The 13,757-nt window shown below is 41.6% G+C and overlaps 1 protein-coding gene across 2 annotated transcripts in view; it reads right to left on the reverse strand.

Moving 5' to 3' along the window:
* Nucleotides 1-13,757, reverse strand: part of LOC121281342 (UDP-glucose 6-dehydrogenase-like) — a 47,331-nt gene that overhangs the window by 15,905 nt on the left and 17,669 nt on the right. For both annotated transcript variants that reach the window (XM_041194252.1, XM_041194251.1), the window contains 2 exons: nt 11,157-11,304; nt 3,597-3,691 (listed from right to left, as the gene is read on the reverse strand). In XM_041194252.1, the coding sequence (XP_041050186.1) occupies nt 3,597-3,691; nt 11,157-11,304 (243 nt within the window). The remainder of the gene's footprint in view (nt 1-3,596; nt 3,692-11,156; nt 11,305-13,757) is intronic.

The raw sequence follows: 13,757 nt of genomic DNA on the forward strand, positions 1-13,757 counted from the left end.
AAAGCACAGACTGAATTTCAATCTTAAGATGGTTTTCCAAATCTTCCAAGTGTTAGGTTTAAATTCACAGACAGGCCCCATCAATTCCACTAGCTCAACTGATGCCAAATCTTGGTTTCCAGTTAAGAACATAAGATGATAAGAAATAGGAAAATTAGGTCATTTGGACCTTCAAATTTGCTCTACCATTCAATATGATCATAGCTGATCTTCTGCCTCAGCATCAGTTTTTCCAACCTGCTCCCCATAACTCAATTCCCCAAGCAACAAAAATTTATTGATTTCAGACTTGAATACACTCATACACATCTCTCTGGGTAGAAGATTCACAATCTCCTGCATGAAAGTTTTTTGCCTTATCTCAGTCCTGAATGATCAGCCCCTTAATCCTGAGACTGTGCTGAACTCTGGGAGTTTGGTAAATGAGGGAATTTGGTGCATTGAGTAGGAGGAGGTGTTGTTCTGGCCTTTTACAAAAAGGAGTGGTCCAAGTAAGGGAGCGGAGAGAGCGAGATTCTAGACCTGAAGCCCGGAGGCATAAATTAGGTGAGCAGGTAGGTGATTGGGGAGTTACATTTTTTTTTTTATAAACTGGGGCTGTAGTTTAAACTGGTATTGGGGAGAAATTTATAGCGTAACTAGTCCACAAAGTAACTATAAATAACAGTTGAGTGATATTTTCAAACTTGAAACCCAATGAGTTAAATAAAACACAATAAAGATGGCTGGCCAGGTGATGTGTTGCAGCTCTAGCATGTGGGAAATGGTGGGCACCAGTATGATCCACATCTACAGGCAAGGTCTACAGTTTGAAGAATTTCAGCTCCATGTTGTTGGGCTGGAGCCTGAGCCTTGGACACAGCGATGCATCAGGGAGGGGGGACAAATTACCTGGACACTTTGTTCCAGGAGGCAGTCACACCTCATAAGCTATGTACTTCAGATTTGGGCTGTGGTCAAGGTCAGGAGGGTGTGACTGTAAGAGAGGCAGGTATGGAGATCCAAAAGGTAGCAATGGAGGAGCCTCAGTCCTTGCATTTGTCCAACATGTTTAATGCCCTTGCAGAGAGCAGGGACTGTAGGGAGGATGAGCAAACTGACCACAGTGCATAGGGCCATTCAAATGCGGGAAGTAATACTGTAATTTTAATAGGGGGCTGTATAGTTAAAGCAACAGTTCATGCAGCCAGAAGTTTGAGTGCCAAAGTCTGTGTTGCCTGACTCATGCCAGGGTAAAAGAGATCTCCTCGGGCCTAGAACTGAACTTGGAATGGGAGGGGGAAGGATCCAGTTGTGGTCCACATGGTTAACAACATAGGTAGGACTAAGAAAGAGGTTCTGCTGAGCAAGTATGAGTTAGCTGGAGACTAAATTAAAAAGCAAAACTATAAAGGTAAAAAAATCTCTGGATTACTATCTGAGCCACGAGAAAATGAGCCATGCATTCAACTCTCGGATCTTACAAGTTGGCATGGGAGAAATGAGTTTTGATTCATCGGGCACCAGTACTGGGGAAAGAGTGAGCTGCACCATTGGGATAGCCTTCACCTGAACTGCGTTGGAACCAGGACCCTGGCGAATCATATAACTAGGGCCTTAGAGAGGACTTTACATTAAATAGTTGGAAGGGTGGGGTTTCACATGAAAGGAGATTTGGAAAGTTAGAGAGAGAACACAAGACAATAGTGCAGGAAAGCAATACAGGTAATGATAATCAGAGAATACAAACAAAAGAGTGCAGCAGCAAATAAGGCCAGAGTAGGGAAAAATGGTTAAAAAGACAAAATTAAAAGCTTTTTAATCTGAATGCATGCAACATTTGTAACAAGATGGGTGAACTTATAGCACAAATAGAAATAAACGAGTATGATAAGATAGCCAATAGAGGTTTAGGTACAAACTGGCCATAACTGGGACCTGAATACACTATTTGACAATTGGGAAGTAGAGAAAGAAAGGAAAAGGAGATGAGGCATCTTTGTTAAAAAAGGATGTGACTTCCCAAAGCCTGTCCACCATCTACAAGGTGCACGTCAGGTGTATGATGGAATACTCTCCACTTGCCTGGATGAATGCAGCTTTAACAACACTCAGACTCTCAACACCATCCAGGACAAAGTAGCCACTTGATTGCTACCCCATCCACCACCTTAAACATTGAATTTCTCCACTACCGACGCACAGTAGCAGCAGTGTGTACTATCTACAAGATGCACTGCAGCAGCTCATCAAGCCTCCTTTGGCAGCACCTTCCAAACCTGCGACCACTACCACCTTGAAGGACAAAGGCAGCAAGTGGATGGGAGCATCACCACCTGCAAGTACACCTCCGAACCACTCAATATATCTCCGTTCCTTCACTGTCACTGGGTCAAAATTCCTGGAACTCCCTACCTAACAGCACTGTGGGTGTACCTACACCACATGGGCTGCAGTGGTTCAAGAAAATGGCTCACTACTACATTCTCAGGGGCAGTTAGGGATGGGCAACAAATGCCGGTGATTCCCACATACCGTGAAAGAATACAATTTTTAAAATAGGGTGCTGGTCAAGCGGGTTGCTTTGTCCTGGATGGCACTGAGTTTCGAGTGTTGTTGGAGCTGCACTCAGCTAGGCAAGAGCAGAGTTTTCCATCACATTCCTGACTTGTGCCTTGTAGATGGTGGGCAGGCTTTGGGGGAAGTCAGGAGGTGAATTACTCACCACAGAATTCCCAGCCTCTGACCTGCCCTTGTAGCCATTGTGTTTATATGGCTGGTCCAGTTCAGTTTCTGTTCAATGGTAATTCCCAGGATGTTGATGATAGGGAATTAAGCAATGATAATGTCATTAAATGTCATGGGTGAAATGGTTAGACTTAATTACATAGCTTTAATTATTAACGGACACAGGTTTGAACATTTCCAGATATCCTGTTCAAAAATAAATGGACAGAACCTGACAGACCAAAATCTTACACATATGTAAGGTCATACAAAAATATACATCTGTTGAATTAAGACAAGACCCTGTCATCGAGTTCCAGTAGATGCTAATAGTACAAATGGCACTATGTTAAAAACAGGTTGTCTTGGGCCATATTCCCCCCCCACTCAAATAATATCACAAACACAAAAGAACAATTAACTTTTCATTCATTTCGTTGCTTTGTGTGGCATCTTACAGTATGAAAAATGGCTGCAGCTGTCACTGAACTCCAAACTAATTCTGAGCATTTTTTTTTAAAAGCTTTAAGATGTGGGTAAAGCTGGCATTTATTGCCCATTCTTTGTTGCCCTGAGAATGTGGTGGTGCAGTTTCTCTTTGGTTACAAGAGTGATGTGCCTCACAATGATGTTAGGTTGGGAATTCCTGGATACTGATCAAGTGACAAGGAAGGAACTACTGATACATGTCCAAATCAGGATGGCTGTGACTTGGAGGCGATGGCAACTCCATAGAATATATTGAAATACCACAAGAAATGCTTTGTGTGGTGGTGAAATGCCAAAATTTGCATACAACTACGGGAAGAACCCATTTGTATGTTGTCTGCTTTGGGAGAGTTTCCAACAGTAGGTGCAATGATTTTATTTATTCGTCAGCAAGTTCTCACCTGTTGCCAGTATCTGGCCACTTCTGGAAGGTTGAGGGCCTCGCAAAGATAAACCAGATTGAGAACATCCTTTTGAAAGCAACTGCCTCCGAAACCTGCAATTGAAAAAGACAAGTCTGAAGGAAGAGTTAAAGAATAATATACCACTAATAGAAAAGGAAACCAAAAATTAATTAACTGGGTGGAACTTGCGGGGTTCACTACTAATAGTAAAAGGGGTAATAGAGAAAATAATGGGACTTAGGATAAATAAACCTCCAGGACCTGGTGGTTTCCAACCTAAGTTATGAAAAGACGTCACATCTTATGTGACTATAATATGATAGCATTTTACATTAAGTTTTAAAAGTGATGTAGTTCAATCAGAGACTAGGTTCTTAAATCTAAACAAAGGAAATTATGAAGTAATGAGGGGGAAATTGGCTAGGGTAGATTGGGAAACTATATTAAAAAAGGTATGACGGTAGTCATGCAATGACTAACATTTAAAAGAACTAGCACACAGTTTACAACAAAAATACATTCCTTTAATGCACAAAATCCCAGCAAGGGAGGTGTTCCAACTGTGGCTAATGAAAGAAATCAAGGATTGCATTAGATCAAAGGAAGAGGTGTATAAAGCTGCCAAAAAAAAAAAAGATAAGCCTCCAAATTGGGAGCATTTTAGAATTCTACAAATTAGGACCAAGAAAAAGCTTAAGAAAGGGAAAATAGAATATGAGAGTAAACTAACCAGAAACATAAAATCAGACTGTAAAAGCTTCGATAGCTATGTAAAAAGGAAAAGATTAGCAAAAATAAATGTGGGTCCATTACAAGCAGTCATAATGGGGAATAAGGAAATGAGAGAGAAACTAAACAAATACAGTGTGTCTGTCTTCGTGCAGAAAAATATTAAAAACATCCCAGAAATGATAGAGAATCAATGTAATGTAAATGAGGAACTGCAAGATATTATTAATAAAAATAGTACAAGAGAAATTAATAGGGCTCAAAGTAATGGGCCTATCAGTTAAATTTGATTTGAGAGGAATGTCATTAGGAATAGTGTGAGTAAGTGTATCGCAGCAAGAAGCCCGTATGGAATATGTAACAAGAGAAGCCTTTGAAAAGGTGGCAGGATCCATGAAATACAAGATATCAATGATATTGAGGTGCCTGTCCTTGAAGAGATCCAGGAACCAAGTGGAAGCTACTGGAGTGCTTATATCCTAATTGAGGGAAACAAGACACTCTTAAGTTAAACATAAGCACAGCAGTTTTGGAACTCTCTGACGCTGAACAGTGGTTGGAGAAAAGTTCTCTTCAGTCATCAGGCATAAAACTATATGGGTCAGGAAGGATAGAACTCAAAATCTGTAAGATATACAAAATGTTCAAGTTCAAGGTATACAACTGAATGCAACCTTTCAATAATGGACAGAGAAAAATCACTGAAACCTTATATGTGATTCTAAACCAGAGGTGTTCACTCAAACAGAAAAGCCTGTACTGATTTGCATCTGATTTGCAGAGTAGAGGAACTTCAGAGCCAAGTTTCCATAGCTGTTTGCAGGACTAGGAATGCTGAAGACAGTGTACCACATCACTGAGTCCTGAAATGAAGCCGGGTGCCTGTTTACATCCAGAAGAAGTTTCTCATCCTCTATCGCCAAAGGTAAAGAAAGATATTGATTCTATATTGAAGCAAGGGGTTATTATTTCACCTGTGACAGAACCAAAAAGCTGATGCCCAGGGATGACCCTGGTGCCAAAACCCAATGGATCAACCAGAATGTGAGTAGACCTTACACAGCTGAACAAAGCATTTGAACCCAAAGTTCATCCTAGGTTGTCTGAGGATGAGAGCTTAGCAAAATTGTGAAAGAGTTCAATCTTCATTAAACTAGTGGTTTTTGGCTACTCCTTGATGAAAAGTCTAAATTCCTCAGAATCACCTGAAGCCTGAGCTCACTATGACCCAGAGATACTCACTATCATTGCTGCAGTTGCATCTTCTACATGATTGGGAACTTTACTCTTTCAGATGGAAAGCAGAGACCAGTTTACCTTATATTCCATTCACTGACAAGAGACTGAACAGAGACATGCATTGATAGAGAAAGAAGCATTAGCTGCTACATGGGCTTATGAAAAGTGCACAGATTATGTTCTTGGTCTCCACTTTAAGGTAGAAACAATCTTAAATTCTAAGGAGTTATCAAAAATGCCTTCACAAGTACAACAATTCAGACTGAGGGTGATGAGGTTTGATGCAAAAACAGAGAATGTTTTGGGAAAACAGCAGCGCACAACAGATGCTTTGTTCCGTATTCCAGTGGCAGGGCCTGAACAAGGTGATGTAGCCCTTGTTGAAGAGGAGGAAACCTTTGTATCGACAACAACCAAAACTCTACCAGAAACAACTCAGCAACTGAGTGAAATCAGAGATGCGCAGAAATCTATGAAGAATGTGCTCAGGTCAGAGAGTACTGCATCACAGGATGGACCAGCATACATACCACACAAATCCCATCCTCAGACACTACTCAGACTCAGTGTAATTGATGACTTACTCATTTATGACAAGAGAGTGGTCATTCGAGAGCTCTGAGACTCGTCATACTACAACGATTGCACAAAGGACATTTGGGCATCAAAACATGTCGAGCCAGAGCAAGATGGTGGCTGATCTCTCAAAAATCACTGGAAGAGGTTACATCAAATTGTATTGCTTGTGCTAGTCATTGTTGATGTCATCTTCTTTCCCTTCACAACCATGGGACTGACCTCTTTGAACACAGGTAAGATATTTTTGAAAGTAGTAGGCTACAATCCCAGCTAGATAGAAGTCAAGTAACAGCTAGGTCACACTTCTGAAGCAGTTATTACATCACTGAAGGAGACATTTGTGACAAATGGAGTCCCAGAGCTTGTAAACTCAGACCATGGACCACAGTTCACCAATGAATACTTCAAAGGGTTCACGACATCTTATGGATTTGCCCATACTACCAGCTCACCAAGATACTTGCAACCCAACAGTGCAGCTGAAAGAGGAGTGCGTACACGGAAAGCATTGCTACAGAAGAACAATAATGTCAAACTTGCACTTCTGAGTTATTGCTTGACTCTACTCCAAAATGGTTTAGCACCATGTCAACTCCTCATGGGAAAACGACTGAAAACTCAACTCCCTACTTTCCCACACACCCATGCCCATGAGTATAAGCTGATGGCTTGGAAAAAGAGAAGAAAGAGGACAAATATCATTCCAGACAGATGTGGAACGATGACAAATGTCACAAAGCCATTAAGCTGCCCGAACTCCAACCAGGAAGGCTAGTTAGGGTCACAGACCAAGCTCTCTATGGATACCACATCCATGGTCCTGTCTCATTCAAACAGATAATGGTAATGAGATGGAACAGCCATGCACTGGTTGCCACACAGAAGCAACCTCCTACACAGGCGAAGCAGTCACCCACACAGTTGAACAGGTCAGAGATGATTTATTCATCGAGTGATCCAGATGACAACCAAACTGGTGAACCGGGGTCATCTACAAATTTTCCTTCTGCCCAGCAGAGCCTGAGAGATCACCCACAGAACTCAAATCCTCCATCTCCTCCAAAAGGAGCAGACCACCTATTTGGGTAGATGAGTGAAACCACCACAGCAGTGCCCCTATAAAAAAAGAATTCAAGTCAGAGACTTGGGTGAAAATGTAGTATGAGGGCTAATTCTAACTGATATGCTAGTGAGATAGCATATATCAGCACAGAAGTGATGCAATGTCTCATGATCTGGCTCTCCCTTGTACAACCTCATGGTTAAGATGTCGTCACCATTAGAAATGTTCCTCTAAATGTTAATGCTTTCCTAAGAGCATAAGGCAGAGGAGCAGAAGTAGGTCATTTGGCCCATTCGGTCTGCTCCACCATTCAATGAGATCATAGCTGATCTGATAATCCTCAGCAGACTCTAAATATTCTGTGTTCACATAGCATACATATTTGTTACTGACTTGGACAAAGGATCAGAGAGCTGGATATCCAAGTTTGCTGACGACACTATTAGGTAAGTAGTGAAGATGAAATCAGGAAATTACAAAGGAACATAAAGAGATTAAGTGAGTAGGCACAACTATGTCAGATGGAGTTCAATCTGAGGGAAGTGGGAAGGCATCATTGTGGACACAAGAAAGAAAACTCAGTTAAAGCAAAATACCGCGGATGCTGGACTCACTTTTTCAAATGGTGAGAAGCTAGGAGCTGAATTGTAAAACAAGAAATGGAAACAAGCAGAGATTTGAATGTTCAAGTATTAAACAGATTAAAAATTAGTAGACAGATGCAAACATCAATGGCAATGTCAGATATGGTTCAGCTGGTAGCACTGTTGCCTCCGAATTAGAAAGCTGTGTGTTCATGTCCCCCCTCCCAAAGAGAAGGGGAATTCACTCCAGTGTCATGGGACGATATTTATCCCTCAGTCAGAGAGAAAGATTATCTGACCATTATCTCATTGCTGTTTGTGGGATCATGTGTGCAAATTGGCTGCTGCACTTCCTACATTACAACAATGACAACATTTTAAAAAGTACTTAATTGATTTCCCAAAATGCTTCACAGTCAATGTCATGAAAGTTGCTACATAAATGCAAGTCTTTCTTAACTTTTTCAATCAAGAGGACAAATGACATTTTCCACTTTACCTCAAGGGGGCTAGAATAAAATGTTTCAATTAGAGCCTTGTTCAAACTCCAACTGGAATGCTGTGTTCAGTTCTGGATAATGAAAATACCTTTCATCTAACCAAAAAACACATGGGAGTGCACATGCAAAGGCCATGGGAACAAGGGCGTTGAGATGACAAGACCAGCAGTGATCTGAACAAGCCACTACCTCCAGCTTGATGCAACAAAAGGAACATAGGGAATAGGAGCAGGAGTAGGCCATTCAGCCTGTCGAGCCTGCTCCACCATTCAAGCAGATCATGGCTGATCATCTACCTCTGTCCCATTTTTCCCACTATCCCCCTATCCCTTAATGTCAAGAGTATCCAGAAATCTGTCGATTTCTGTCTTCAACATGCTCAATGACTGAGCCTCCACAGACCTCTGGGGTAGACAATTCCAAAAATTCACCACCCACTGAGTGAAGAAATTCCTCCTCATTCTCAGTCTTAAACGGCTTGCCCTTTATTCTGAGATTGCGACCCTGGTTCTGGGGTCACCAGCCAGGGAAAACATCCTACCCACATCTACCATCACATCTTGTAAGAATTTTTTAAGTTTCAATGAGATTGCCTCTCATTCTTCAAAATCCAGTGTATACAGGCCCAGTCTCCTCCATCTCTCTTAAGACAATCCCACTATCCCAGGATGAGTAATAAAAGCTGCATTAGACCAGTGATGTCCAATATATTAGATACACATAAACCCTGATGTGCTGACTACATTGCTAAACAGCTTATAAAAATCAACTCAGTGGTCATGTGATCTCACCTCAATGCTCCCATTTACAGGTCATATGCATGTGACCTTTAACCTCAGAACTTACTGGTAAAATGATAATATGAAAAGCAAAATGAGAGATTGTTTTTTTGTTTACCAAATTATGAGATTTTTTAAAATTGTTCATTCGTGGGGTGTGGGAGTAGATGACAATCCAGTATTTATTGCCCATCCCCAAGTGGCCTAGAGAAGGTGATGGTGAACTGCTTTCTTAAACCACTGCAGTCACGTGGTGAATGAAGGTACACCACGGTGCTGTTTCGGTCTGAATAGTTTTTACTCACGGTTTTTGATACAATTCGAGTTGCACTGGCTGAAGAAATACCTAAAGGAAGATGGCTGTGGTTGTTAGACGACATTGCAATGCCAATGCTTGGCCATTTCAGAGGGCAGTTAAGAGTCAACCACATCACTGGAGTCACATGTAGGCTGGAAAAGGTAAGGACAGCAGATACTAGTTTTCTTTTCCATATTTAATTAACCAAATTTAAATTCCTCCACACTGCTGTGGTGGGACTTGAACTCTGTCTCAGGATCACTAGTCCAGTAAGGAAACCACTATGCTAACAGACCAGTATGATTGTGTAATTGCACAGATGACATAAATTTACCTGTATCGGGTGCAAGGCGTTTTCCATTAGAATATGCCCATGTGGGTAAAATAGTGTCACTGTAGCTACATCTATGATCCCCATTTCTATTTCTATTGGTCAGCCGTTTCTATTGGACAGCAATGCTTCAGGACCATTAAAAAAATATCGACCACATAGTGTGAAACTGGAGTTACCTTCAGGCCCTGAGCAGACAGGGCTCCCTTCCCTAAAGAACATGACTGAATCTGCCTTCTTTTGACAAGTTTTTAATGTTGCCAGCACAGAGTTGTCAAAACTTGATGTGGTTGAACTCAGAAGCCATAAACTCATGTCTCCACTGCCATAAACACCGCACCGCCATTCTCCCATCTATACCTTAACTAAAAACATCCCTATTTACAGCATAATTCAGTCTGCAAGATCATCATTTCTTTCAAACATCCAAGATTGCTTTTTATTCCATAAACTCGCCAAAGGTCTCAACAGCACGCAACCAATGTCAGACCGCCTACGTGGTTCCACATTTAACCATGGTTCAGTGGGAAGCACTGTCACCTTTGAGTCAAAAATTCAAATCCTACCCTAGAGACTTGTGTACATAACCTAGGCTGACACACTCAGTGCAGTACTGAGGGAGAGCATCATTCTAGGTGATACCGTCTTTTAGCTGAGATGTGAAACCAAGGCTCCATCTGTCCTCTCAGGTGGGCCTAAAGGATTCCACAGCCACTATTTCAAACTAGGAGATTCCTCACTAGTGACCAGGCCAATATTTGTCCTCTAACCAACATCACTAAAAAAACAGATCCTGCCATTTATCAGATTGCTGTGTATGAGATCATGCCAGGCACAAATTCGGACCAGTGACTACACTTTAGAAGTACATTATTGACTATAAAGCACTTTAATACATCCTGAGATCATGGGGGACAAAAAGCTATTTCAATTGGCATATGTTCTTCCAAATTTGTTTATGCTTTTAGAGTCACTGGAGAAAGTGTGAGAAAATACTTAAAGTTCATACCAAAATTGAGAGGGTACAACGATCAGGAAAGACTGAACAGACTGAGACCCTTCACTCAGAGAAAGCTCAGAGGTTTACCTAACCTTTGAAATTATGAAGGGATTTGATAGGATGGACACAAAGACTTTTCCACTTGTGGGGAGTCCAAAAACTAGAGGACCATAAATTTAAAGGTAGTCACTAACAAATCCAAAAAGGAATTCAGGAGAAACAGCTTTATCCAAAGAGTGATTAGAATATGGAACTTGCTCCAACAAGGAGACAAATAGCATAGAAGCATTTAAGAGGAAGCTAGATAAATACATGAGGGAGAAAGGAATAATTTGCTGATGCGGTTTAATGAAAAAAAAAGTGGGAGGAGACTCACCTGGAGTTTAATAACAGTATATACTGCTTGGGCTGAATGGCCTGTTTGTGCTGCACATTCTACGTAATAAGATTCTTACCAACACTGGCTTTTAGGAACTTGCTTCCAATCCTCTGGTCGGTGCCAATGGCGTGGGCCACTTCCTCCACGTCAGCCCCTGTTGCCTCACACAAGGCACTGATGGAGTTAATGCTGCTGATCCGCTGAGCAAGGAAGGCATTGGCAGCCTACAGGAGGGGTGGGGTGGGGAAGGAAGCACATACGTAGATCTTTCATTAAACACTACATTTCACACAGCACGTCAATCTCAATAAAAGAGAAGCTAATGCACAGGTTCACACTACCCACCTTTAATCTGTATCCTTCAACACCCTTACCAACAAATACCTGTCACAAATGGTCTTTGAATATTTCAATTAACTTCCAACATCACAGCCTTTTGGGAGGGGGTGGTGTGAGTTTCACTAGATTGTTTGTGGAAAAAGAGCTTGTTTTTATTTCTGGTTTGGCTCTACAAGTTGCACAACCCTCAGGAAAAATTGCTCCTTATCTCAGTCTTCGAAGGACTACCCCTAATTTTAAAACAGTGCCCCCTAGTCCTGGACTCACCCACAAGAGAAAACATCCTTTCCACATCCACCTTGTCAAGGCCGTTCAGGATCTTATACACTTCAGTCAAGTCACCCCTCACTCTTCTAAACTCCTGTTCAACTTTTCCTCATAAGACAACCCACTCATTCCAGGTATCAATCTAGTAAACCTCCTCTGAACCGCCTCAAGTGCATTACATCCTTCTTTAAATAAGGAGACCAAAACTGCTCACAGTATTCGAGGTGCGGTCTAGCCAATGCTTCGTATAACTGAAGCATAAGCAGCCCTGACTTCTTCTCTCACCAACTGTCTGTAAAGAGAAAGGTGTTTTGATTTTGATAAGCGGTGGTGTATTTCCCAACCTCTTGGTTTTGGAGCGATCCAATTTCTATTAATAATCCCACAGCAAACTCGAGTTAGGGTAAACTCAGAGGGGTAGTTTATTTGCACACAAACACGAAGGAGTGCAATGTAGACTCCTTTATAACTCATACAATCAAAGGTGGGGGCGGGGGGCGGGGGGGATAGAGAAAGACATTTTACAGAGCAAAGACACAGAATAAAAAATGTTTCACGCGAGTCCTAAATCAAAGTCCAATAGTTTATTCTTTTACAGAGGTCAGCAGGTTGAAGACTGTTGCTGATCATTCATGCTTCCAGTAGAGCTGACTTCCACAATGGGACAGTCACATGGAGATGAATTATTCCTGTAGGCAATGGTACAGAAGTCTCAGTAGAAACAGTGTAGATGGGGATTAGGCATTCACCTGGACTGAGCCCTTGTTCTGAGCTGCTGCTTGCTAGAAGGACGATGGCAGACTGGCAGTACAGCAAGACAGTAACTGTTTCTCCCAGCTAAGGGGGGGGTCATGTGACTCCCACCTCTCCACTTTGGCTTTGACATAGAATGTACATTTCTTTGTGAATGTTTTAACCATTAAGAATTTAAAAGAAGGTTTCAGGGTCCTTTGTCCTAGCAGACTAATAGTCTCCATTAGCCAGGACTGGCTTAGGAAACGTAGATGGCCTTTGTATAAGTCCCTTTGAATTTGGTTTCCACAGCTCACATGGTCATCAGCATCTCTTCAGAGAAAATATGAGTTGTCAGCTTCTCTGATACTGCCAGAAAGTTCATTTTGTTTGAAAGTCACAGACATTAGTCAGTCATTTTAAAGTTTTTGTCCAGTTATTAAAATTTTAAGTAGCCATGATAAGATATTTCATAAAAGTATAGTGAGGTCTTAGCTCTGTTACACATGGAAGACAAAATCTACTGCTGTGAAACTTTCAGCATTCAACAGTACACTAATTCCATGTGCAAGATCCATAGTCCTGGGATGCAAGTACATTCAATCCTCCTGGGAGTCTGCATTGTGGAAACTAAAGGCCCAGCAATTGTAGGTTTACCAGCATGTCAGTACTCACACTAGTGACAATCCATTGAATCAGTCAGACTTCACATGGCAGATCAATCTCAGAAACTACTCCTATCACCCCAGTTCACAACCTAACACCAAAATATCCAGAATGTTTCAACAAAATTGTCAGCGTCAAGGGAGCTGCAACATTACACTTGCAGGAGAATGCAAGTCCATCAATCGATCTGGTATATTTTGTGCAATGCAAATGCCAGCAGCTACAAGAAAAAACAGCAAAAGATTCCACAGAGACTGGAAAACTATCAAAGGATGGCCTGAATCAATTCAGTATGTCCATGAACAGGTGAGACTGTTTTGGCCTCATCGGATGAGCTAGGCATCTCCTGGGTAGTCATTTTTAAAGGCAACTTCGTCACTCACACATGGGCACAGATTGGGTGGGAAGATTCGAGAGAGACACTCCATTGGCCGGGTATGAACTATGACATTGAAATCGTTGCCAAGATGTGAGAGACATGTCCAAGAGCATATGCCAAGTCAACACAAAGAACCACCAATTCCACATGAATTTCCTACTCATCCTTGGTCCAAAATCACATCCAACCTCTTTCACTGACATCATTATCATCTTCGACTACTTTATCAAGTAACCCATTTTTCGACAATTGCACAATACGCCAAGCACAACTGTCGCACACACTCCAAGTGCT

The sequence above is a fragment of the Carcharodon carcharias genome, chromosome 8 (assembly GCF_017639515.1).
Source record: "Carcharodon carcharias isolate sCarCar2 chromosome 8, sCarCar2.pri, whole genome shotgun sequence".
NCBI classification, from domain to species: domain Eukaryota; kingdom Metazoa; phylum Chordata; class Chondrichthyes; order Lamniformes; family Lamnidae; genus Carcharodon; species Carcharodon carcharias.